At 37.7% G+C, this 25,883-nt stretch overlaps 1 protein-coding gene across 1 annotated transcript in view; it reads right to left on the bottom strand.

The window, feature by feature from the left end:
• LOC122557836 (serine/threonine-protein kinase BRSK2-like) overlaps positions 1-25,883 on the bottom strand; it is a 966,919-nt gene that overhangs the window by 41,907 nt on the left and 899,129 nt on the right. Inside the window, 3 exon segments of the mRNA XM_087996588.1 lie at positions 10,969-11,016; positions 13,274-13,363; positions 22,004-22,184. Coding sequence (XP_087852714.1) covers positions 10,969-11,016; positions 13,274-13,363; positions 22,004-22,184 — 319 coding nt within the window.

Here is a 25,883-nt window from a genome sequence, read left to right as displayed (position 1 = left end):
AATGTTGCAAGATGTTCTATTAAATAAAATCTTAGACAAAGTCATGCTGACGAATTTTGAGATGGATGACTCAAAGAACTAGATTTTAAGGAGTTTCTTAAAAGGGAAGAGCAAGATAGAGAGGCAGAATGTTTTCAGGAGGGAATTTAAGAGCTCAGAACCAAGGCAGTTAAAGGCATGGCTACCAGTATTAAGCTGATGAAAACTGGGATGTTCAAGAGACTAGAATTGGGAATCATTATATTTTATTGCCAACTATATGGTGCTGTCAAAAATTGGAAGCCAAGAGTGTGGATAAGCAATTACAAATAGAATGTTAAAATTATTTGGTCAGAAAATAAAATATTCTCCCAGATAGATCTGCTTGATGCTGCAGCTTACATAGTGCAAAAAGATAAATTTCCTACATATTAACCATTACTACCAATGATTCAGTTCCTTCAGTGACCTTATTATAAATCAGCTTATGCTGGAACGGGAGGGATTTTAAACTGCAGGCACTGCTGGATTTCCCAGTCACTCAAATCATTGTTTCTTTAGCTGAAATACTCAGGCAGTTTCTTCCCACTGCATAGAAAACCAACATTAGTCCATAAATCTGTTTTGCTGGCCTGAATTTAGTGAGTATTACAATTTTCTGTTACTGCCTTGGATAATACATTAATAATGAAGGTGAAAGTGAGCAGCTTGTCAAAGATTGAGGGTAAAAGAAGCCTCCCAAACAACCTCCCCTGTCTTCACATATCATTAAATCCACACACTCTGTCCCATTTGCCTGAAGCATTTTCTAATCTAGAAACAGCATCTCAGAATAGAAAATTAGTCACAATTACAATGTTTCATGAATAAAGAGCCAAATAGGTTAACTAAATTAATTCCAATATGATACAGAAAAAATGTAGAAACATCATAAATCATAAAACACTAAACTAATTTTCCTTTAATAACTGAAAATTAATATTGCTGCAGAGCTTTTTCTGCATCATGCCCAAATACTGATCTCACCTTTCAAGTAATAAGATAGATTGCCGGTGGATGAAAAACTCTATGTCATCTAAAAATGCTGTGTATCAACTGAGGCTAATTAATGTTTAGCTACATTTTGGGGAGGGAATAGAATACATATCATCTTCCAGACCTGCTACTAACTTCACAGCAATTATCATGATTATTATTGCAATGCATTTATCTTTAATGACGAGGCAGGTGTGAGTAGATACATGCACAATGAATGGAGAAAAAGGACTATTTGCTAAATGGCTACTACCTTCATTTTAAATAGAAGCACAGACCAAGAATTATAATAAATGTCTTGTGAATATTAAAAAGCTGTAATATCCTGTCGCTCTGTATAATGTATGTTTTTTGCAAAGTCCTTAGTCCAAATTCCATGGCATTTATAAGATGCAAAAAGAAAAAAATTGAGGGGTCTGTACAAATGAAGCCTTTTCAAGTAACTTGCATAAAGTGCTTCCATGTATATTCTGGCTTAGTTAAGCAAAGACTGTCTGCAGAAGTCAGTTTCCTTCTTAAAACAAGAGTTTTGATTCATCTGCAAAGTTTGATTATTTTCTGATCCTGCTGGAGAATGTATTAGAAGCATTTGTATGTGAAGAGGAGCCTCCTTGCACTCTGTAGCTGACTCTTACATAAATTTAGTTGTCTAAAGTCAAAAAGGAAATCCCAGTGACATTTAGTAAGCATGGCCACATGCAGATTGCACTTGTGACAGACCTGAGTAAATATGTTGTCACAAATGTGCATTAAATGAAGACTCAACAATAAAGTCAGTCATTTCAGTACGACATTTCCTTTAATTTTATAGTGATTTTCTGAGATAATTTCATGGAACTGCTCCAATTTCATTAAATCTGCACAACTGGTGTGTAGGCCCTGTAAACCTTAAGCAAGCAAGTAATACTAACTGCTGCAAAGAAGAGATAAAATGTGGAGCTGCATGTGAACACATAAATTATGGATAATGAAGCAAGTAAGAAACCTTCCAATTTATTCTTATCCCCTGTCAAACAGATACAATGCTCTTCATTTCAGTCTTTATCGGTATTTAACACAAAGTTACAGCAAATTTAAACCTTGTAATACAATTAAGATTGACTAAAATACTTAAGAACAAAACATTTCTTTACTTTGTGATATAAACTGCCTTCAAATTTTATAAATGTAGCAGACTCTATTTATGGAAAACTTTAATCCTGTGCATAAATAATTTACAAGACATGACACTAACTGGCTCATGCTACTGACAAGAGGAACCAGATGCAATAACAGGCTGGTATTTTATGCTTCTAAACTTTAAACCCTAAAGATAAGGATGGTAATACTGTGTAAGAACACTTTTACTCCACATTTATTTTTATTTCGGACAGCAATCTCTATGTCACTTCCTTGCACATTTACATTTGCTATCAACTGTCAGTCTTCATAAGGCAGTTGGGTTCAGTTGTGAGACCCATTGTCATGCACATGCATAATGTGTTAAGATGATAACTCAGGCTGCTCAAGTTTTGGGCAGGGAATGATACCACTTTCACATTAGGGTAGGCCATAATTCATTTATTATTTTTTTTAAAATTGCTTTTACAATGGATGGTAGAGTATTAATCAATTCTGTTCTTTATTTTTCATCTCTTTTTTCAGAATTTTTTGCTGTTCAAGGCAAAATGTTTTGGTGCTGGATAATAGAACATTTTTCAATAAGGGCAGACACAGCAAGCAAATGTTTTAAAGCAGAAACATACAGTAAAATCCCTTCTACTACCTCATTACTTTATGTCTGAACCATAACTTTAATCCAGTGTGATTATTTTTCATTTCGTATTCTGGCCATCCTTGCATTTTCAGCAAATTAAGGACAATTCTATGTTCTGAAATCTTCTGATAAGAATTGATTTGAGATTACCCAAACCCTAGGACAGATTAGTCAATGGAAATTCTCATTGTAGAAATATTGGCCAACTTTACATTCACATCACATAAGTGAAGGGGTAAATTAAGTTAATGTGTTATAAATGCAAGCCTCTACATATAAGATGTACACAAAGTAAATAAAATGCAAAATTAATAAAAAGTATGTAGACAATAAAACCAGACTAATTTATTTGATCAAATGTGGTGTTTTGCACCTTATGAGGATACACATTTAAGCTTATCTTTACAACAGTTTAGATTAAAACTAAAAAACAAAATAAATTACAAATTAAATAAAATAGAAAATTCCACAAAAATCCTAAAGACTACAGATCATTGATTAGTGGTGAAGTGAGTATTCTGAAGATGGGTTGATTCCCAAAACATTAGCCTATCTTTTTACTGTTGATCTGTTAGCAGCTTTGTTTCTAAAGTTTTCTTTTTCCAGTTAACAAGGCGGTGTTGCTGTCAAGGGGAATTTTCAGGTGCAATTTCTGGTAGTTGTGTGATATAGTGAATGCGGTTGCTGAATGATACATTCCCTGTAGGAGAAGTAATTTGTAAAATATGCTATAGTTCAGTGTAGCCCAGATGCTTTCACTTTGCTTTTAATTTGCTCCTAGCTTTCTCCCATTACATTTCTTCTCCTGTGGAGATCAGCAAGCTATCCACAAACATTCTGTGTATAAACCCATACCCCGCATGCTTGAGGATAGATATTGGGTGTCAACAGCCTAGTTGATCATTAGAAATATCACAGTGGAGCCCAATCCTGTACTCACTTGGAGTCTACACTCATACACTTCCCAAAAAGAGGCCTTTGACCATCAGTCAGGAAAATATACTCTGATTCTTCTACACTGGCAATTCTAATGCCAGTTGCAATGCAAACTGAGATCAATCAGCTCAGCACAGAAGGAAGGATTAAAAGGTAGAATTTTTATGATTTCAGTGCAGTGTGGCACTTGAGTCAACAATTAATGCTCAGCCAATAGAAGCCCTTTCAATGAGGATTTGTACTTGACTTGAATTTTATAGTTCTCCAGAAGTGTATGTGACTAGCTTTCGGAAGAAATTCTTCTTCTTCATTTCCCATGTTTTGTAAATCATTTTGACTATATATATGTAAAGCTATCCAAACCTGAGAGTCCTCTGGAGTATCATACGTGCAGCCTGTTTTGCTTGACTGCAGGTGCACAAACTTACAGCATAGGTGAACGTCCTGGCTAGTTAATGGAGATTAAAATTATACTACTGCGACGTCATGAGAGCCATTGTTTCTACACTGCTGGTGTCTTTTATACCACTGCAGTGTCATGGAAGAGCAGTTCAGTATAAGAATTCTCACACTAAGTGTCAGTCAAACTCAGGACGCAAATCCTACAATAGGAAAGGCAACATTTACTTAACATCCCCGTGCAAAATATAACTTACATCTGATTTCTAGCCTCTCCTGCTTATGCACAGCTCAGCTACAACTAAGAATCCATTATATAGAAAAAAATCCAATTTTATTTTCTGAGCATCTGGTTAAAAATGGCAAACTCATTACAAGGATATACTTTGTTTCCCCAAGTCCCACCTCCCTACCTTTTATCTTAGCCTGCTTGGCACACCCTCCTCATTCTTGAAGAAGGGCTTATGCCCGAAACGTCGATTCTCCTGCTCCTTTGATGCTGCCTGACCTGCTGCACTTTTCCAGCAACACATTTTTCAGCTCTGATCTCCAGCATCTGCAGTCCTCACTTTCTCCTAGTTGATTTTAATCCTCTTGCAAGGATGCCTTCCTTGAAGAAGCTCTCCTTCTCCCTCTGCAAGGATCTCAGTGAGCCCCTCTCTCACTGCACCCCCCAGGTCATCTCCTCCGCTTAGGAACACTCCAACCACAAGGGATGAATGCAGATTTCTCCACCTTCCTCATTTCCCCTCCCCCCACCTTTTCTCAGTCCCAACCCTCGGACTCAGCACTGCCTTCTTGACCGGCAATCTTCTTCCCGACCTCTCCGCCCCCAACCCCTCTCTGGCCTATCACCCTCACCTTAATCTCCTTCCACCTATCGCATTCCCAACGCCCCTCCCCCAAGTCCCTCCTCCCTACCTTTTATCTTAGCCTGCTTGGCACACCTTCGTCACTCCTGAAGAAGGGCTTATGCCCGAACCTTCAATTCTCCTGCTTCTTTGATGCTGCCTGACCTGCTGCGCTTTTCCAGCAATACATTTTTCAGCTCTGATCTCCAGCATCTGCAGTCCTCACTTTCTCCTATACTTTGTTTACTCCACTATGCCCCTTGATTCGAACAGCAAACAAATACTTGATTGAAAACTTTGCAGACAAAAAAAATCAAATATTCCTTTTCTATACTGTTGAAATAATCAGCTGGTAATTGGAAGGGTTGGAAGGGTATAGATTGGTAGTGTGTTTACATTTAACTGTCAATATAACTCTGAGCCACAAAGGAAACTTGCAAATTGAGGTTTTCATATTTGTCCAGCTATGCAATGATCTTTCAAGCTGCAAAGTTGAAATCCCATTGGAATGAACTGAATTCTGCCCCTGGACCAAGGCTATGCTTTACAGAGACCATGTGGTAGTCAGTGCGCAATCACCACATGTTAAAAAGTCTCACACAGACATCTTCCACTTGTCCAAATGAAGTTTGGAACCTGGAATGTCCATTATGAACAAGGCCTTTGACAAGGCGCTGCACAGGAGGCTATTGAGTAAGGTAAGGGCCCATGGTGTTAGAGGCAAGGTGCTAACGTGGATAGAAGTTTGGCTGTCTGGTAGAAAGCAGAGGGTGGGATAAAAGGGTCCTTCTCAGGATGGTAGCCGGTGACAAGTGGTGTTCTGCGAGGCACAGTGCTGGGACCACAACTTTTCACTTTATATATTGACAATCTGAATGAAGGAACTGAGGGCATTCTAGCTACGTTTGCAGATGACACAAAGAAAGGTAGAGAGATAGGTAGCATTGAGGAGGCAGGAAGGCTGCAGAAGGATTTAGACAGGTTAGGAGAGTGGGCAAAAAAGTGACAGATGGAATACAACATGGGAAAGTGTGAGGTCATGCACTTTGGTAGGAAGAATAGAGGCATGGACTATTTTCTAAATGGGGAGAAAATTGAGAGGGACTAGTGAGTTCTAGTTAGGATTCTCTCAAGGTAAACTTGCAGGTTGAGTCAGTAGTTAAGAAGGCAAATTCAATTATGGCATTTATTTTGCGAGGACTTGAAAATAAAAGCAGAGATGTGCACCTGAGGCTCTATAAGCTCTGATCAGGCCACATTTGGAATATTGTGTGCAGTTTTGGGCCCCATACCTCAGGAAGGATGTACTGGCCCTGGAGCGAGTTCAGAGGAGGTTCACGAGAATGGTCCCAGGAATGAGAAGCTTAACATGAGAAACATTTGAGGACTCTGGGTCTATACTTGATGGAGTTTAGAAAGGTAAGGGGGGATAAAATTGAAACATACAGAATACTGAATGGCTTGAGAGTGGGTGTTGGGAAAATGTTTCCATTGGTAGGGGAGACAAGAACCTGAGGACGAAGCCTCAGATTAAAGGGAAGACATTTTAGAACTGAGATAAGGAGAAACTTCTTAAGCCAGAGAGTGGTGAATCTATGGAATTCAATGCCACAGAAGTCTGTGGAGGCCAGGTCATTGAGTATATTTAAGACTGAGACAGATAGGTTCTTGAGTATCAAGGTGGTCAAGGGTTATGTGGAGAAAGCAGGAGAATGGGGTTGAGAAACCTATCAGCCATGATTGAATGGCAGAGCAGACTTGATGGGTTGATTGACCTAACTTCTGCTCCTATGTCTTATGGTCTTAACAACTGTAGTGACTTATTCGTGCTAATGCAGTTCGACATCAATGATGCAGTTCCAAATGAGACAGGGATACAGACTATTCTAGGGGTGTGAGGCTTCCAGCAGAGGATCAACAACTCCACGGGGTAATGATTTGCCAGCAAAATTAGGTTTTCAGGTTCCTTGGTGCCTCTCTCTGCTTATAAGTGAGCATCATATTAACCACTGGAGGAACTATTGAGGAATCACATGCCATCATCGTCGTGCATATCCTCCTACTTTTGAGGCAACAAGTGAGACCAAGTGTATAATGACAATGAGCAAATCCTAGTCCAATTTCCAGCAGACATCAAACTGATCCTCATCTGAGATTTCAGCACGAGAGTGTGGAAGGATGCAAATTTCTGAAAGGGTGCAATTGACAAGCAAGTAGAGGAAACAGACTTCAAGAAAGTCATCCTCTTGAAAAATGTCTAGAATATTTGCAATGCAAATGAGACAAGCTCATGGCAACATGCATGGTCCAAACACTGTCATTAGCTTGACTAGGTCATTGTTTCAGCATAGGACAAAGCAGCTTTCCACATCACTTATGCCATTATACAGAGCGCAAACCTTTCAAGTCCATTGACCAGGAGTTATGGTGTGCCCATTAAGTCTGGTCAACCTGAACTCCAACATAACTGGCATCTGCAAACAGATTCTTTCTGTCTCTAGCAGAGAACATTTTGACTGGATCGATGAAAACCAGCAAGATATTACAGAGCCAAGCTGAACATTGGTGCAAAATTTTCCTTAGCTGGAAACTTTACCACAGCTCAAGAGAAAAGCGGCATTTCTACTGGTGGCTAGAAGCTGCAGTACAGTACAGAACCTGTGATAAGAAGAACAAATGGTGGGAAGAAAGAGTACGGGATATGATAAGCAGTTTCTTCAGATCTTTGACCTAAGGGCACAGGGTACACCATGCTGACAGCCAAACATGGAGGGGTGCTCATCAAGAATGGTGAGGCAGTCAGTGCCTGTTGGAGAGTACATCTTGAAGAACTCCTCAATTAAGATTCCAATGCCTTCAAGTCCACTCTTCAAAGGCCTGTCTGGCTTGGTCTCAACAACATCCTGATCCTGAGTGAAGTTGAAAAAGCCAGCTAAAACAAAGAAACCTCCGAAGCAGAAGGAACAAATGCTGAAATTCTGAAATGCAGTGGAATTGCACTCCTAACATGACTGGACAGTTCATGACTACATTCAAGAAAGGAGACAAGTCCAATTGTGTTAACTACTCAGGACTTTTTTTTTAAAACTACAGAGTAGACTTCCTCCCAGTGTTACAGTGTGGTTTTCACTTAAGAGGCACTATAGACATGATCCTCAATGCAAACAACAGCATTTTGCTTCAGAATTAGCATATGTACATTAGATTTGAAGAAAATACGTTATCTAAAAGACAGACAAAAATCAGGTAAATGTTGTATGCAAATTCCTCATTCTTTTAGACCTGCTCATTGATTCCTACTCTTGAACAGATCTTGGCCCAATGTAATGGGTATGTCTTTAGGAGCAGTAAATATGTTTTGGAATTTCCTGCATTTATGCTGGATCATAACGGGGTAAGATCCTGTCCAGAATTTTAGGTGCAGTATGAAACAACGCATGGTGCTTCATTGTAATTTTGATTTATTTATCCTCGCTGAGCCCGGTCTGCACTTTCTTTTAATGCATTTTAATGGGATCAGTGTAAAACATATTAAAAATTGAAAAGTTTTCATAATTATAGGCTCTTAAAATATGTATCTAACATGCATGAATGATAGTTAGATGGTTTGAAACTTTAATTTTCATGCTTAATGAAGGAATATAAGATGTGTATTCACACTTTCCCCAGGCCCTGACTGATTTATCTGTGTTTGTTTTATGCTTGGCTATATACCAATGAAAATAGTCAGCAATCTGGTAAATTGATATCAGAAAAATTGGTGCACCAGAGGTTGTAACTTGGCTGATTAAGGTTGCAACTGTTTAAGTTGTGGAAATAGTAGGGTACATATGTGGTTTTAATGCTAATTCTTTACTGAAAACCACAAATTTACGATTGCTGTCAGGTGAGAATGTACACTTCCTTTTATTTGTTGCAGATTTCTGTTGATTCCTGTTAATATTTTTTAATGGTGACTTTGGTAAGGATGTCACATGAATGGAATTCTACTTGCACAACGAAACAAAACAGTATGCCATTTCAAAAGCGAGCGATCTAAATTTAGGAAGGTGCAGGGTCAGAGATGTTTTCTTTAAACCTTGGCGAGCTGAGGCTATTCTGTTCTGAACTACCATCAGTGTTTAATCTCATTAAAGTACTGAGAAGTGTTACAATTTGTATTCTAACATACATCCTCTTTGACAAATTGTTAACTATTTTGAGGACAGAACATATTTTTCTGCAATGCCACTGTGTAAATCTATTAACAAATATAATAGGGATCCTCCAATCTATGTAAAGGTTGCACCATACTGTTCGATGTTTTAGCAGCATGCATGTTTGGCTTGAAGTTACATTACCACTTGTCACAAATATATTAATTTTTCAATGTCATTGCAAACATTAATGCACATCTAAGTGATCAAAACAAATCTATTGATTGGATGAAATGAAGGGGATGGGTTGGAAGCTGGTTCATTTGGAGAGAAACACATATGTTACACCAAATGACCTGTTTTGCAATAGTGAAGTCATGAACAACAGTGATATTTGTATAATTCCACACTTGAGTATTATTGTACAAATTGACCATAATTATGTTATTTACATTATCTGGACCTCTCCCCTCTGGGAGATGGTTACCATAGCTTACCACTGGGCAGGTATAAGATACACAACTACAAGACATCTCTCCCACTTTACTTTTTGTTAATCATGCCTGGACAAGAACCTAATTCTAAGAGGAAATTTTTTAACTGAATTGAGCTATCAGATTTTCTCCTATTCAGATGTAATTGTACCAATAGTTACTAATATGACCAAAAGAGTCTGTGAGAATTCAAAATGTATTTTCCCATCTTAGGTTGTTATATATTTACAATATTTAATTGCTCTCCTGTATGCACTGACTTTCTGCTGAAATATGATTGCACTAGCAGTCTTGGGGAATCTTGCTCAAGTTTCCATCCTTTGCCTGTGGATCTAAAGAATGAGTATTGGCAAGCAATTCAACATGGAAGAATACCAAAGCAGGTGCTGCTCCCAACTATCACCCATACTCAAACAATTTTCAGCTGGCATCACTGGACACAAATTAGGAAAGGTTACTTCGGTGATTTTTCCTCAGGTTGGTGACATTGGGAGAAATTTTAGGATTGCATTACCATTCCATCCGAGAACTGCAGTTTCAACACCAATGTAATTGAACCTAGCCCTTCCTGATTTGCATGGCTGAGGTCAAGACCAAACAGAGCATTTCAGAACTGTGCCATTAGGGAAGCTCAAATACAGACACCTTGAAAAATTGATTACAATTCATGCACAAGACAGGGGACAACTCCAATGGTTCTGCACTGAATATAGCAATACCCCAGTCTTCAAAATTAAACTACTCTAATAATTTCAAAGGCATTTGTATAAGGAGACCAGATTTAAGAAAACAATATAAAACAGCAACATTTCCATAAGTCACTTATAAAAGTGATGATTTAAAAAAATACATATAAAATACAGAGAGAGGGGATTTGGTGGTATATATTCTAGCAGGAAGTGTAGAAATAAAATGCACTTTTGTCTTTGTGTCATCATGCACAATTCAGTGGGAGATGTTAGATGTGTTTTCCTGTCCATCTAGCATTATGTGCATCGGAATATAAGCAAAGCAACAGCAATTGCTGAACATTAGCTCAGTGTTGATAAGAAAGGCAATAATTATCAAGTAATCAAGACTCAACTTCAAAAGACTTAAAGCTGCAGTATTGCCATTCACTGCCAAAAAAAAAGCAGTAAGGCATCTCAATGCACCACAAGCCTATCTAGCAGGCAAAGTCACCTAGCGACTGCTGCATAAGGTTGGGCTAATTATAACATATTGCAACATGCAGCGCCAGCAACAGAAGGAACTAAAATGTGGTCAGAAGCGTGGGCTCAAAGTGAATCGAAAGGCAATCCAAAAACTTAAAAAGTCATAGCACAGTGCTCTCCATGGGGTAAGAGTGATTGGCGAGGGGTTGTGGGTGTGGGGGTTCTTACCACATTTTGAAAGTCTGCCAGTCAGCAGCTGCATACAGTGAGAAGTTGCTGGATTACAGGAGGAGAAAGGCAGATGTTTCTTTACTGTATAAACCAATAATCCAAGACATGAAGATGTAGACAGATAAGTCATACTAGGTCACAACTAAGATTTTTTTTAAAAAGTAATGCCCTAAGATATTTCTTTATGGGCATAACCCCATTTGAACTGTATCTGTTGAATGGCAGATCTTCTTAAATTGAAATAATTCATTCTTCCTAAGGATGGTAGTTGTAAGAATGATGATATTACATAATCCAGTGAGTACCCAAAATGGAGAGAATAAGATGATGTAAAAATGGATTACGAAAAAAGCTGAAAGATGTCGAATGGGTTGACTGTGCACACAAATATCATGAAGCTATATGATCACCATTACACAAGGATAGAAAAAAAAAGCACTGGAAGCTTTAGTGTATTCTGATTAAACAATGTTAATGTTACCCAGGGCTTCAGAGAGAAATTGCGCTTAAACAGCATGAAGCAGATACATTCAAATGAGCTAAGGTTTGACTATAGTTTCCATTTAGAAGCAATGTTCAACACTATTCTTTCAGATATTCCAAATAGAAACAAAAATTTTGTAAATCTCAAATACGATTTACAAAAATAGATGGTAAAAAGCAATATTATTTTGTCACAAATTCATTTTTTGACATTTTCTGCTCTCTTAAAAGCAGAATTTACAATTAGGAAATACATCTTTACATATTTGCACAAAACAAACACAGAAAGCAGCATAATGACATCTGTGAATATAGTGGTAGCATTTTGTTTCCTAATCACTTAAATCGAATAATTGCTTTCGATCATCAAGGTTTAAGTAAGTGCATATAAAGCTAGTAGTATGTCCTTGGTTGCAAGTGCAAGCTCCAGATTTCCAGCAAAGGATAATAGGATTTGCTCCAGGATTAATGAGAACGTTCAGATTTGTTGTTTGGAGAGCTTTAAGCATGGGTTTAACCTTGCAGTGCATCCAAGAAACAATGGCAATGATTTCCACCAGATGTTTGTTGTACAAAAACACTAATCCTGTTTCATCTGCAGAACTTAATATTTGAAATTTGTTCTCCAAAAAAAAGAAGAATTTCAAAAGGATATAATTGTGTACACAATGCTTGCAAAAGATCTCAGTTATTTTACATGGCAAGGTGACCCTTTAAGTGGCCACTTCGAAACTCCATGGAAAGCATTTTAAAGCATTAGTACATTTGGATAAAAAATGTATTCTTTTTGCATGATAAGTAGCCATTCTGTTAAATGATGGAAATGATCACATAATAAAAGAAGCTTGCCAGAACGTGGTTAAAATAAACCACATGGTCACAAGTTTGGAAATTGCTCAAAATTCCTGTTGCTGAAATTCCTCCTCATTCAGTGGATTACAGAACAACCTCGATTATCTGAACGAGACGGGTGGGGAGTATTTTGTTCAGATAACTGATTGTTCAGATAACTGATCTGATCGTAAACAAAGGAAGCATTTACTGGACCTTGCGATCTTGTTCGGATAATCCAAAATTTGGACAACTGAGGTTCGGATAACAGAGGTTGTTCTGTATATCCACTTGCACTTACTTCATCAATTTTTTATAATTTATGCAAAGGAAATGTCAGTCTGCAATCTTTCAAACTTTAAGAAAATTTGCCTCAGAATACATTAAATACACTAGAAAAATCCAGGAGCAAAACCAATTTTGTTTGCTTTCGATTTATTTGAAGTTTACAAAACTTGTTTGTGTATACATGGGATCCAGGTCAGTTGAACTGGCCATGCTAAATTGCCCATAGTTTTAGGTGCATTAGTCAGAGGGAAATGGGTCTGGGTGGGTTATTCTTCAGAGGGTCGTGGACTTCGGTGGACTTGTTAGGCCAAATGGCCTGTTTCCACATTGTAGGGAATCTAAACTCCATAGAAAGGCCTTTTCCCTCCGAGTAAGTACAACTTTGAAACTTGCATTATTTAAATGGGATGATGAGTGAACTGACTGAAGTGCAACAGCAATATGGGGAATTAATTGACATAATAAGATATTCTAATCATGACAAGTTCTGAAAATGGCATAAAAATTACAAGGAGATTATGAGCAGATTTAACAATACTAGGAAACTAAACATTAAAGCTGGGAGATTTTTAGATGTCACAGAAAGGCTTGACATAAAGCATGCCAGAAGTATTAAAATCATTTTGGATTCTTATTGTAAGCATATTAGATAGCATCTGTTTTGCATACTATTCATTTTGAGAGAAAATATAATATTTACCAGACAACTGTTGCACGGAAGGCTGGTCATGTGTGCTTAACAACTGGACCTGAATTGTTTCCACCACTCTTTTGAACCGACGGCTTGGACCTATTATTTAGAGCAGAGAATTAAAGGTAAAAAGCAATGAACTCTGTACTTTCATTATTAGCACAGCATGCACAACCACACAGATACAGAGTGTCATGAACAGGGTGTTATTTATGTGTTTTCTTTTCAGCCTGACCACTTTCTAAGTTTCACACACTGACCATAATTATTAGCTGCATTAATTTCATCTCAATTTCATTAAGATTTCTCTGACCTCTTGTTGAAAATGAGTCTCTGATTAGATTTAATCATTGGTGCATCTTCTCGATCTCTCCAGAGAAGTTTGTTTACTTTTTCAACAAAATAGGTAATGAAGCAATTAACATTTTTTGGGGATTCATTTATACAGTCGTCTGCTCCTGATGACTTTCAACCCTGCTGAGATATTCTTTTCCTTCAACATAGTCCAAATCCCCTGCAACACCTTACTCAAGTCACCATTCTTCGACTGCGAATCTATAATGTCTGTGTCATTTGGGTGTGGAGGGTAACATGGTCTTGAGACAGACAGGTCTCTCTCTCTCTCTCTCTCTCTCTCTCTCACACACACACACACACACACACAAATACACACACACAAACACACACACACCCCTGGGTGACTCTTCACTGGGCCTACAAGATTGTGGAGGCCAGTCATTGTAGCTGTAATGCTGTACAATGAAAATAAATAACCCTGTACATGGAGCATTAAATCAACAATCTCATCAAATATTAGAAATACAATTTCCTAAAATGAATACATATTTCAATAGTATTGAAGACAATTACTGATTGGTTTGATTGCTCTTTAGAGGTTTCCTCACAACATGAAAAAAAAGGGTCTTAGGAGCTGAATAGTTTAAAGCAAATCATGACAACTACAATTTAATCTAATTTAATCAGCACATCTTGCAGCTGTCTCACTGTCCCTGTAGTTCACAACATTTCACCAGTGACTGATCTCAGAGGGTGAGAGTAGCAGAGACAGTTCCGCATTTGTTTTTGGCAAATTGTAACACCTTAGATTCAGAGCCATGAAGAGGTTAGTGGTACGCAGTGCCCTATCCTTCAAAGTGAAAAGGGAATTATGGAATTAGATGCAGCAATGATGATTTAAAATGAGGAAAACAGAAACATATTTGGAATCTGAGCACTAACTCAGCTACAATTAATGATTGTAAACTTCATTCCTTTGAGATAAGTAATTTAATGAAGTAATTTCTTCCTTATTTTATGGATTTAACACAAAACCTCCACCACACATTCAGCCCCTGCATATGCCACACATTAACTCCTTACTGTGGCAGAGTTCCTGTCCTCTGCTACAGTGAATCTGAGAGTAGTTGCTACAGAAACATCTTGAATTAGAATTGTGTGATTTTAACTCTTTGTTCCCAGTAGAAGCCAAACAGGTGAGCCTTTAAAATCACCCCAGTCTTTTACTGCCCTTGTGCTATTGTTCAGGGTTTAGTGGGTGTGTGTGTGCGTGCAGGGCAGTAGGAAGAGTGAGGGGAGGAGCAGATAGATGGGAGGGAAGATGGACAGATGGGACACGTCAAAAGGGCGTGCCAAATTGGAGGGTTGGAGCTGGGATGAGGCAGGGGAGGGGAGGTTTGAAAATGTTGTTGCCGTGTGTTTGAAGGGTTCCAAGAGAGAAGATCAGGTGTTCTCACTCCAGGCGTTGGGTGGCTTGGATTCGGCAATGTAGGAGGCCTAGGACTTGCATGTCCTTGGTGGAGGGGGAGGGGGAGTTGACATGATCGACCAGAGGGTGGTGGGGCTGTTGGAGATAGCTGTGTGGAAAGGGAAATGGGTTTCCTGTCTAGCCAACCAAATGAGGCTCAGGAATCCAGAAGGGTCCCGCAAAGCTTATTTACAGATAATGGGAACCTCTTTGAAAGAGCACAGCAGTAGATTCTGCATTTTTACCTGCCCCCAGCAGCAGTCTCTGGCCTACATGAATTTCCACCACTTTATGTTTAGAAGTGATGTTGAATCAGCTTGTAAAATGTGCAAAAAAACTTTGGAGTTTATCTATTTCAGACATTTACTTTGCTGAAGATATGCTCTGAAGAGATAACAAAACTTCAGATGTCTCACTTTTATAGTCTAGGTTGTTAGTACACAGGGTGTTACAACCCTGGAGTACTACTTAATTAAGTAATTATGAAGTACTTGGTAATTTTTTTTCTGCATTAAGCTAAAAGTATGATGCGATGACACAAATTACATGATGAGTAATTTAGCACCAAAACTACAATTTGCAAATGTTGTTGATATTAAGAGACATGGTTGCCGACTCCTCCTCAAGAGTGAAGCTGATGTTTTGTTAATAAAAGGCTGTCGGATCCTAGTAATTGTAATCTCCGGAATTCTCTATTGTGAAGTAGATTTGATTTCACAATTCACAATCCCTCCTTCGTCAATCAAATCAACCTATTTTGGGGATAGCTCGAACAATTGACTCAATGAATACAGTCAAATTGATTTGCTGTTGGAAATAGTACTTTAAATGTGTATTTTTTTAAAAAAAAGCCTTTCTTACTGGAATCTTCACTTCATGTTCATAGGTGTTGAAGGGAGATTTGAAAATAATGCAAAAAATCAATTAAATTGAGACTATCCTTTATTGAACAGAAGTTGGCAAAGTGTGGGAGACATGATAGAGGTTCTGACGTTGAAAGTGAAAGCAATGCACAGGCATCAAACATGCACCTTGATTTTTTACAATATGGATGATTTTGAAATAGATTATATGCCCCGCTGCTTAAAACACCATCAGTTGAAAAATAGCAGAGTACCTGCGATACTGCTATATAAAACTCACGGATTCAGTCCCAATTTGCACATAAAACTTCTGTCTTTTCAACATAAATTGCAATGCATCTTTAAAATAAATCCGATCAGGGACAGGTTCTGATTTTAAACAAGTCTGTAAGAGACTTGAGGTTTATTGTGCTGTTAAAATAATTCACTCTGATACCAAAATCATTCAGACTGTTTCCAAAGCCCAAAGAAAGCTGTTGGATTATGACTGTTTTGTTTTTGACCTGCTTTTCTTGACCTGCATCAATGTTCATTAATTCCTTTACATTAAGGTTTTTTTTCTAGAGCATTTTCACAAGTGACTCACTTAAAAATTGCATTTGGATGCCTTCTATTGGCAAACATTATTTTTGAGGAAACTCTTGCTATTTATTGAATAGTCCATCATTAATCCTCTAGACTCGCTTTTCGTTAGTGGAAATGGAATAACTATTAATTACTCTCAAATTACATGAATATCACAATGTGCCTATAACTTTCTTCACTTCCTATTTGTGGAAAAAGTCACTTTGAATAGAACACATGTTTTCTTACTGGAAGCATAGCATGTTTGACTAATTGATACTTATCTTAACAGGGTAAAAGCTATGTGGCATATTCTGCTTTCATTTACTGAGGTTTCCGGTCAGCTTTATGATCGATTGTCTTTTGTTTCCAACAGGTTCATATCTGATGCTCCTCTGTATTTTTTCATGTTCAGTGGTGACTTTGAGATTAATGTATACATTGATTTAGTTGAGTTTCTTTTGTTCGCTCATTACTTATGAATATTATAAATTTTGGCAGGTGACATTTTGTTACTCTCAGAGAAGAAGCACCTCATTAAAGAATAAAAGTAAAATATTGAAGGTGCTGGAAATCTGAAACAAACACAGAGAATGCGGGAGAAACTAAGCAAGTCTGCAGCATCTGTGAAGACAGAAACAAAACTAATGTTTGAGTCCAGTATGATGCTACTGAAAGAGTCCTATCAGATTTGAAACATTAGCTGTTTCTCTCTCCACAGAAACTACCAGACCTGCTGAGTTTCTCAAGTATTCGCCATGCTTACCTCACCAGAGAATTTGCACATCCTCAGACAGTCAGCTCTATTAATACAGCAAGTATTTAAGCAGGAGATTGATATTATTGATTAACTGGCTATATATAAAGGGGAAAGAGTTGTGTGTGGAAGGAGCTGTAAGACTGAGGAGTTAACAAACTCTGCTGACAAAGAGATGTGCCTCAGTTTCTGTCTCACCAATTCGCTTGGATCTGATATGATATTGGTAGCAGAAAATCACTGCACAACAATGAAGACTGGGCTCAGAATTCTTTTCAGACTAAAGGTCATAATTTGAGTTTGTGAAGAATGACTGAAATCTGTCATAATGGTTTCCTAATACTACAGTGAAACTTAATGTTGTCATCAATGGAAAAATAAAGTAGACCTATGAACATTCATCATGGCCTTATCAAACAAAAAACAATGTATAGTCTTGGCGTTTATGCTTCCTACTTGAAGCAAAATCAGATGTGAAGTATTCTCAAAGCTAGTGACTCAAGAACTGGACATTGAGGAAGGTTTGTATAATCTTTTAACACTTATGGGCAAATGTATAGGAAAGATGATTTTTAAAAAATAAATACAAGGCAGGATTAGACATTGAAACATTTAGAAGTAGGATATATAGAAACAGTTTATCTTTTCAGGATTGATAATTTTTTGTTGAAGATTCCAAACTTAGTACTTGCCTTTAAAGTGTTGGACTATATTGAGATGTTGACCACTGGCAGACACTCCACAGGGTTAAATTTCCAGAAAGAAAGACATTATATGAATAGATGTCAGAAGCTCTAAAAGATTTGTGGGAAAACATTCATTCCCAGAAGGCCTTGTGGATCAAGTGGGACATTCAACAGTAACACCAAGAATGGAAGATTCAATGGTAGCAGCCATGTGAGACTACATAGTTCAAGGCCAAAAGCATCAACACATGAGGAGAATCATTAATAAAAGGGGTCAGTACAGAGATATGTTGAGCAATTATAATAGCCTGAGGAACAAGGGGACTATAACAGAACAATATACCCATGATGTCCAAGGTATGGTCCACAAGTGCTTTAGATGCAACTCAAATACCGTTATGCAAAGGATAGTTATGAATGGAATAACAAGGTTTTCAAAATTACCCAAAGCATGGAGGATTTGGAAGACAAGAATAATGATGTTAATCAGGCAGCATGAAATGTACTAGTTACAAGAGGAATCGGCCCAGTAATGAGTGTTCAGTTACAGAGTCACTCAATTTCACTGCATTGGACAGTAGATGCACATCCAGAATGTATGGAGTACACTGGTTAAATTGTTACATAGATTCTTTAAAACGTTAAGACTGAAGTAAGGATAAGGATTTTTCAAGTTCTACTAGCTTCAGGTATGCAGATGACAACATGCTGAAATCATTAAGAAGAATGGTGAATCCCTGTAGAATAGTTAGGGTATGCCATATTTATCAGCATAGATGTACTATCAAATGTCATTCTTACTGTTTAGCAGGCCATCTATGAAATAGGCTCAAACAAAATAGGGAACACAAGAAAGCAATTATTTCTGAGAAGTCAGTGGATCTACTAGTGGATGATTAGTTTACACAATTTTGATATTCACTATACTCTTTTCTCTAACCAAAATATTAGCAAACATTAGTGGAATCTGGAATTAGGAGTTTAAATAAAATTAAGATTAATCTTAAAACTACATTAGCAATTTTCTCATTTTTTTCCCCACAAGTTAAAATCCTATTACAGAATGCAGAAATAAGGATGATGGATATACAAATTTTACGGAAGAGATCAGCAATAAATGTGATGCATCATGGTCCATAATGAGTCGCCAATTAGCAAGAGACCGAAATGAAGTCATAGCAATGGAATAAGTAACAAAACAGTTTTACCGTGTACTTGCCAGATATGGCAACTAGATTTAGCAAGTCCATGATAAAATATACTAAAGAAAAAAGAGTACTTGTGGACAAGGTAACAGAAAAATGCATAGGAACAGGACATACAACATCAGGTGAATTCCTACTTGGTAAGTTTGACAATTGAGAGAAAAATGAGAACATGTGAATGTTATGGTAAGGAACACAGCAGTGAAAAGTTCCTTTAGATTAGATTAGATTCCCTACAGTGTGGAAACAGGCCCTTTGGCCCAACCAGTCCACACTGACCCTCCGAAGAGTAACCCACCCAGACCCACCTCCCTCTGACTAATGCACCTATCCCTATGGGCAATTTAGCATGTCCAATTCACCTGACCTGCACCTTTTTTTTGGACTGTGGGAGGAAACCGGAACACCCAGAGGAAACCCATGCAGACATTGGGAGAACGTGCAAACTTCACACAGACAGTCGCCCGAGGCTGGAATAGAATCTGGGATCAGGGTGCTGTGAGGCAGCAGTACTAACCACTGAGCCACTGTGCCGCCCTTTAGTAATGGAGTTTGTGAAATAAATCACGTGATGCTTCATAATATCTGAGCTCATTGACTCATTGTAAATTGCCACCTGTCTTACATAAGCAGTCCATGCAAAAACTCACTGTAAATGGTTGGAGGAGTAAAGTCCAAATCAACTGGTTTTTGGGAGAAATCCAAAAATGTAGTGTCAAAGAAATACACAGCACAGAAACAGACCCTTCAGTTCAACTCATTCATACCAACCAGATATCCTAAATAAATCTAGTCCAATTTGCTAGCATTTAGCCCATATCCCCCTCAACCCATCCTACTCATACACCCATCCAGATGCCTTTTAAATGTTCTAATTATACCAGCATCCACACACTTCCTCTGGCAGCTCATTCCATACACCTGCCACCCTCTGCGTGAAAATGTTGTCCATTTTAAATCTTTCCCCTCTCACCCTAATGAGTGATCATCCCCAGGCTTGGTGGGAGACCATGACTAGATCTACTTTTTTTCTGAACACTTTAACACCCTGTAGGCAGGCAGCAAGACACGCATTAAGGCTGAAGTTGTAGTGAAATTCTGGCAAGCTTTATGGCATTGTACAAGCTCATCAGAAATCAATTTTAATCTGGAGACATAGTTTATTACAAAACAAAGTCAGAGTGGAATGGTTAGATAAAGTTATAAGTAGTGACAGAGAAACAGTAATTTTACAGCAAATTTTCAAGGTGTATTTCTTGTAGTTTAATTGGCACTAATTACAACATTGCAAAATATGAACACATCATAGAAAATGATGAGACACTTTGCACATATATTGGACAATAATGAGGAGATTATGGGAGATTGACTGAGTATGAGCAAATTGACAGAGGAATACTGGACAATAATATTTGTCCTAGAGGACAACAACAGAAATTTGATCTCAAAGTTGACATATATGCCAGAGGTGGCTAGTGAATGGAAGGACGTAACTAGAAAATAAAACATTGGCTAAATATGCAAGAAGAGGGATAAGAGACAGAATAGAAAAAAATGAGGCAACCATGTGAAAGGTCAGAAAAGTATTGAAAATTTTGAAAGATGGACCTGGAAGTAAACATGGCCCTAGAAAGATACTGTAACTTCGTAAAAGGAATCTTGATAATATGAGGTTAAAATCTTGTGAGAGAGGAAAGTACAGAAGCAAAATCAGACATTGCTGCAAAACCTCAGCAGATCTGGCAGCGTCTGTGGAGAGAAAGCAGAGTTGAATGTTTCAGTTCCAATGGCCCTTGTTCAGAACAGTTCAGAGCAGGTGAGAGGCCTGGCTTCAAGTCCACCAGCTCCAGACATTTGTAATAACATTGATTTTATAAAAAGAAGTCAGTCTGATTACTTAACAACCTGTATTTGGAATGAAAGTAGTCTTAGTGTCTATCTCATTGGCTGGCTTGGATTGAGCTCCAGCTCCACTGGATACGATAATCTCAAAGTTAAAGTACTTACGTTTAAAAAACATTAATGTCTCTGTGCAATCGCTAGTTAACAAAGAAACTTCTCAAAAAAAGACTTCTGTGAATAACACTTTCATACAGTTTTCTGAAATGGAAACCCTAGTTCTAGAAAAATAACGTAAAAATAATTTTCATGGTTGAAGAAGGTTAACTTGCAAGTGACAATTGTATACCTTACTTTATCAACAAGTCTCTGATCCAGACTACTTCTAAATAGTTTAACTGTTAATAATATCTGGCCAATGGTAAAGCTGTCTTTATTGCTATCAAGTAAAATTTTCACTCAATTTATTAGCAATATCTTTTTTTTAAGCTACTGAAGTAGAAAGCTAAAATAAATAAGCATTCAAACCAAGTTGAATTTGATTCAGCCTGTTTTAGGACACACAAGATAATGTGAGCAATATAAGAGATAGGGGAGAATACATTCATCTCATACTCATAAAAGCTGCAAATGGCTGTCTTGTGATATTGTGAGAGCACACTTAATTCATCCATACCTTTCCATGCCTATTCATTCAGTTGCATGAAGTGATTAGAGTATTCTGCTTCAAGTGACGACTAAAACTTAAATTTTTAACATGCATTAAAATTCAGCTCTAATAATTAAAATATGGAACTTTTTGAGGCTATTGCCTGCTACCCAAATGTTCTTTTAGAACTTGCTTGAAGTTACTATGTATCCCCATCTGCTTCCATGAATAATAGTATAATAAATTACTAATCACCTAAACAGATACAGAATACAATATTGAACAGAAATAAAACATCATGCATAGGTTGTAGTGATAATCAACATATGTACAAGATATCCATCCTTCCCATTTCCCTTCCTGCCATTAATAAGGCTATAGCTGCCCCATTGCCTTTGTTGCTGCTGTTACCTGACAGCAGTGTGAAGGTGACTGAATAAATCCCATTCTCCTTCCGTGCCTCGTTGCCTTCTGTGTAAGTGATGTCCACCTGGAATTTAACTGGCTTCTGGAACACAGCTGGGCCCCCAGTGGATTTGTACTCTGCTCGGAAACTTGTCTGAGACATAACACTGTGACTTAGGCTAGGGATCTGCAATTCAGGAAAAGAGTATACCATTCATTAATGACAGGGAAATTAGGTAATGTTTCTTTAATTAATGTATGTGCATGCAGTGAAGATTTAGATGAAATTTCAGACAATGATCCAATGTGTTTCCTTTTAAAAATGCTTTAAATAAATTTATCCCTTTACTATAGCAACAGTATGGTAAATAGACATTTTATATCAGCTCATCTGCTATTTTCATAGAACTATAGAAGTTTACAGAAAATGAGACTTTTTCTCCATTATGTCCATGATACAGCTATATAAAATGAATCCCACTACTCTACTCTTTTTCCATAGCCTGCATCATTCCAAATTCAAATATCATCCATTCTCCATTAAAAATGCAATTATCTGTACATTAACCATATTCTTTGGAAAAGTATTACATTCCTGCAATCTGTGTGAATAAAGTTCACCCAGTCATTCTTATTCTTTTTGATTATTGTAAAGACTCCTTGACACAAACTCCCCATATCCTGGTCCTTCTATCCAATGTTGTCATAATTCCGACACCATCTGAGCACACATACACTATACATATTCTATGGCTTAAATGACCAGAATATAAGGAATTATCTAAAATTGTACACACTAATCTGAAAAATGATTTTATTAATATTTTATGACTCAACCAACTGTTAGCATGTCTGCTAACCAGCTGTCAGTCAAGTTGCTACATGTCTTTTACCAAACCTGTTAAAAATTATTTACACAATTAATGCATCCTATTCAGGAATCCAAACATATTTCTTCAAAACACACCAGATTTGTAAAATCTAATTGGTCATTTAAACAAATCAAAATACTGCGGATCCTGGAAGTCTGAAACAGAAAACTGAAGTTCCTGGAAATACTGTACTGGTGGCTTCTGTGTAGTACGATGCAGAATTAATATTTTGGATCAATGACCTTTTATGCAAGACATTTATTTTAACTGATTGTGTTGGGCCAAAGGGATTGGTAACACGACAATTAAATAAACTAAAGATGTGTCTACAGGAGGTGTGATTGGCAGGATAATACACAGTTATTGTCTGAAAGTAGAAGAAAGAAAACCACATCCAGCAAAAACGACTAAAGAAATGGGAGCAGAGGTAACTGTCTAAAATAATTGAAATCAATGTTGCATTCAGTAGGCTGTTGAGAGCCAAGTTCCAAAACATGGTCACCCAGTCTGTACTTAATATACCCAATGTAGAGGTAGACATATCATGAACATTGAGTGCAGCGCACTGAACTGACAGGAAGAATCAATTGGTATTTCACTTGGAAAGAGTATATGGAGTCTTGGATGAATGAAGGGTAAATAACAGTTGTTACATCTGGTTTGCATTGCAAGTTGGCATGGGAAGGGGACAAAAATAGGGAGTGACTGAGGAGTGGACAAGGATATTGCCAAGAAAACAAGTCTTTACATTCCTAAAAGGGGAGGTGTGGAAGATGCGTTTAATGGCGGCATCACTCTGGAGGTTGTAGAAATGTCTAATACTAAAAGGCTAGTGGCTTGAAAGGGGAGGATAAAGGAAAACTCACCATGGTTCTCGGAGAAAGGGACAAGAATCAGAACAGATATCAGAGAATGAGATGCACATGATTGCGGATTCTATCATACAACAATGTGTGGAATCCCCAATTGACAAAAGCAAGGACATATCTTTGAAGACTGTATCATCATAATAGATGCAACTCAGATAATTGAAGAGTTCTTATAGGAAGCAGGTATAAAAAGGTAGCTGTGAAAGTCAGTGGGTTTACGTTGAATATTGCTTGATAGCCTGCCTCCAAAAATGAAGACAGAAATGTCATGGAAGAGAAGGGAAGGGAAACATCCATAATAGACCATGTGAAGTTGAGAGAAGAGTGGAAATTTAAATCAAACTTGATGAAACTGCCCAGTTCAGGGAAAAAAAACAGGAAAAACACTAAAATGTCCATCAAAGTAATGGCAAAAGAGACGAGGACATAGCCTGACTAGGACTGCTACAGAGAATCATCTACATTTCTTACAAAAGGCAAACACTGCTAAGACTCATGTTTGTACTCAATGCAATACATTTTATTTAGAAGAAATGGGTGGAGTTCAGGAATTCTTCAATGTAAAAACAAATTCAACCAGATGGAGAAGGGCGCTGGTTGGGAGCGAATCCAAAGAAGAAGTCGGAAACATTCAAACAGTTCGCAATGAAGAAAAGGTTAGAACCAGGAAACTGGCAAATTTTAGAGTGACTGATGGAAGAGTCATAGATAGTTGGAAGAGACAAGAGGAGAAAGAATTGAGTTGAAATCCATGGAAATGAGTTCGATGGGGCAGGAACTGGCTGGAACGAGAGCTCAACCATGGAAGACTTATTTATGGATCTTGGAAAGGTAGTAAAAGGGTTTGGAAATTATGAGGTTGGAAGTTCTAGAGGGACAATCTCTAGATGAAAAGTCACTGAACTAAACGTTAACTCTGCTCCTATATCCACTGATGATATCTGACCTCTTGAATATATTCAACATTTTCTGTTGTTATTGACCATTTAAACATATCCAGTCTTGCTACCATTAGCTGAGTCATGTATTACTAACTGTTCAATAACCTCATCTGAACCAATGGATTTGAAGAATTTGCCTCAATTAGGTATTAGTGCTTTTAAGGAAAGGCTCTATTCTTTTTAACTTTGCCATATTGCTTCTTATAATTGTAGATTGGATGCTTTCTGAACATACTATCGCCTGTGCGAGAGTGAGGACTGCAGATGCTGGAGATCAGAGTCTAGATTAGAGTGATGCTGGAAGAGCACAACAGGTCAGGCAGCATTGGAGGAGCAGGAAAATCGACGTTTTATGGCAAAAGCCCTTCATCAGGAAGCCTGTGCTTTTCCAGCACCACTCTAATCTAGATACCTGACCCTATTCTCAATAGATTAACTACTGATATTGTTATAATTGTTTGATTAAAAAATGGAACCCTGTGTGCCAACTGTTGCTAAAGTTTTGGTTATAAAACAGCTGAAATTAGTTTCTGGCACTACAGAAAAATAAGGAACAACAAATTGGCAGCCAGTTGTTCGATGTATTGTTCCAGTCGAAAATAATGTGTACACAGAATGCCTACTCCCTATTGTCCATTTTTGCATTACTGTCCTAGATTAGTTTTATCCATTACAGTTTAGATTTTGATTTAGAAAATTGGGGTTCACCTTCAGAGTGACAGATTCTCTGCATTATAAAAGCAGGCCACTGCTATGGGTAAAGGTGTCATTTACATTGTTTTCTTGGCAGGTCTTTCTAGGCCTGCATTACAGAGACTGCTGAGAGTGCACTTGGCAATTGCCATCCTTCCAATGTCTACTGCTCATGGCTTGACTGGCAAGACTCTGTACAACAGGACAAATATTTATGGGAAAAAAATGATTTTAGAAATCACTAGAACAATCTATTGGTTGATCTTCTGGGTATTTAAATTTTAAATAGCCCTTCTCTATATACATAGCAAAGCTGGATGCAGGTACCATTATAACGTTTAAATGACATTAGGGTAAGCTCATAAATAGGAAAGGTTTGGAGGGATATGGGCTAAGCCAAACTCAAGCTCAGGGTCTAGTTTAGTTTGGGGACATGGTCAGCATGGACTGGTTGGACCAAAAGGTATATTTCTATGCTGTATGACTATAATTGAAAATACTCCTGCCTAGA

Source organism: Chiloscyllium plagiosum, unplaced genomic scaffold (assembly GCF_037043375.1).
Source record: "Chiloscyllium plagiosum isolate Xiang-an unplaced genomic scaffold, Cpla_swu_hap1 HiC_scaffold_18, whole genome shotgun sequence".
Lineage (NCBI taxonomy): Eukaryota > Metazoa > Chordata > Chondrichthyes > Orectolobiformes > Hemiscylliidae > Chiloscyllium > Chiloscyllium plagiosum.
This window is presented reverse-complemented; position numbering and strand designations above follow the sequence as displayed.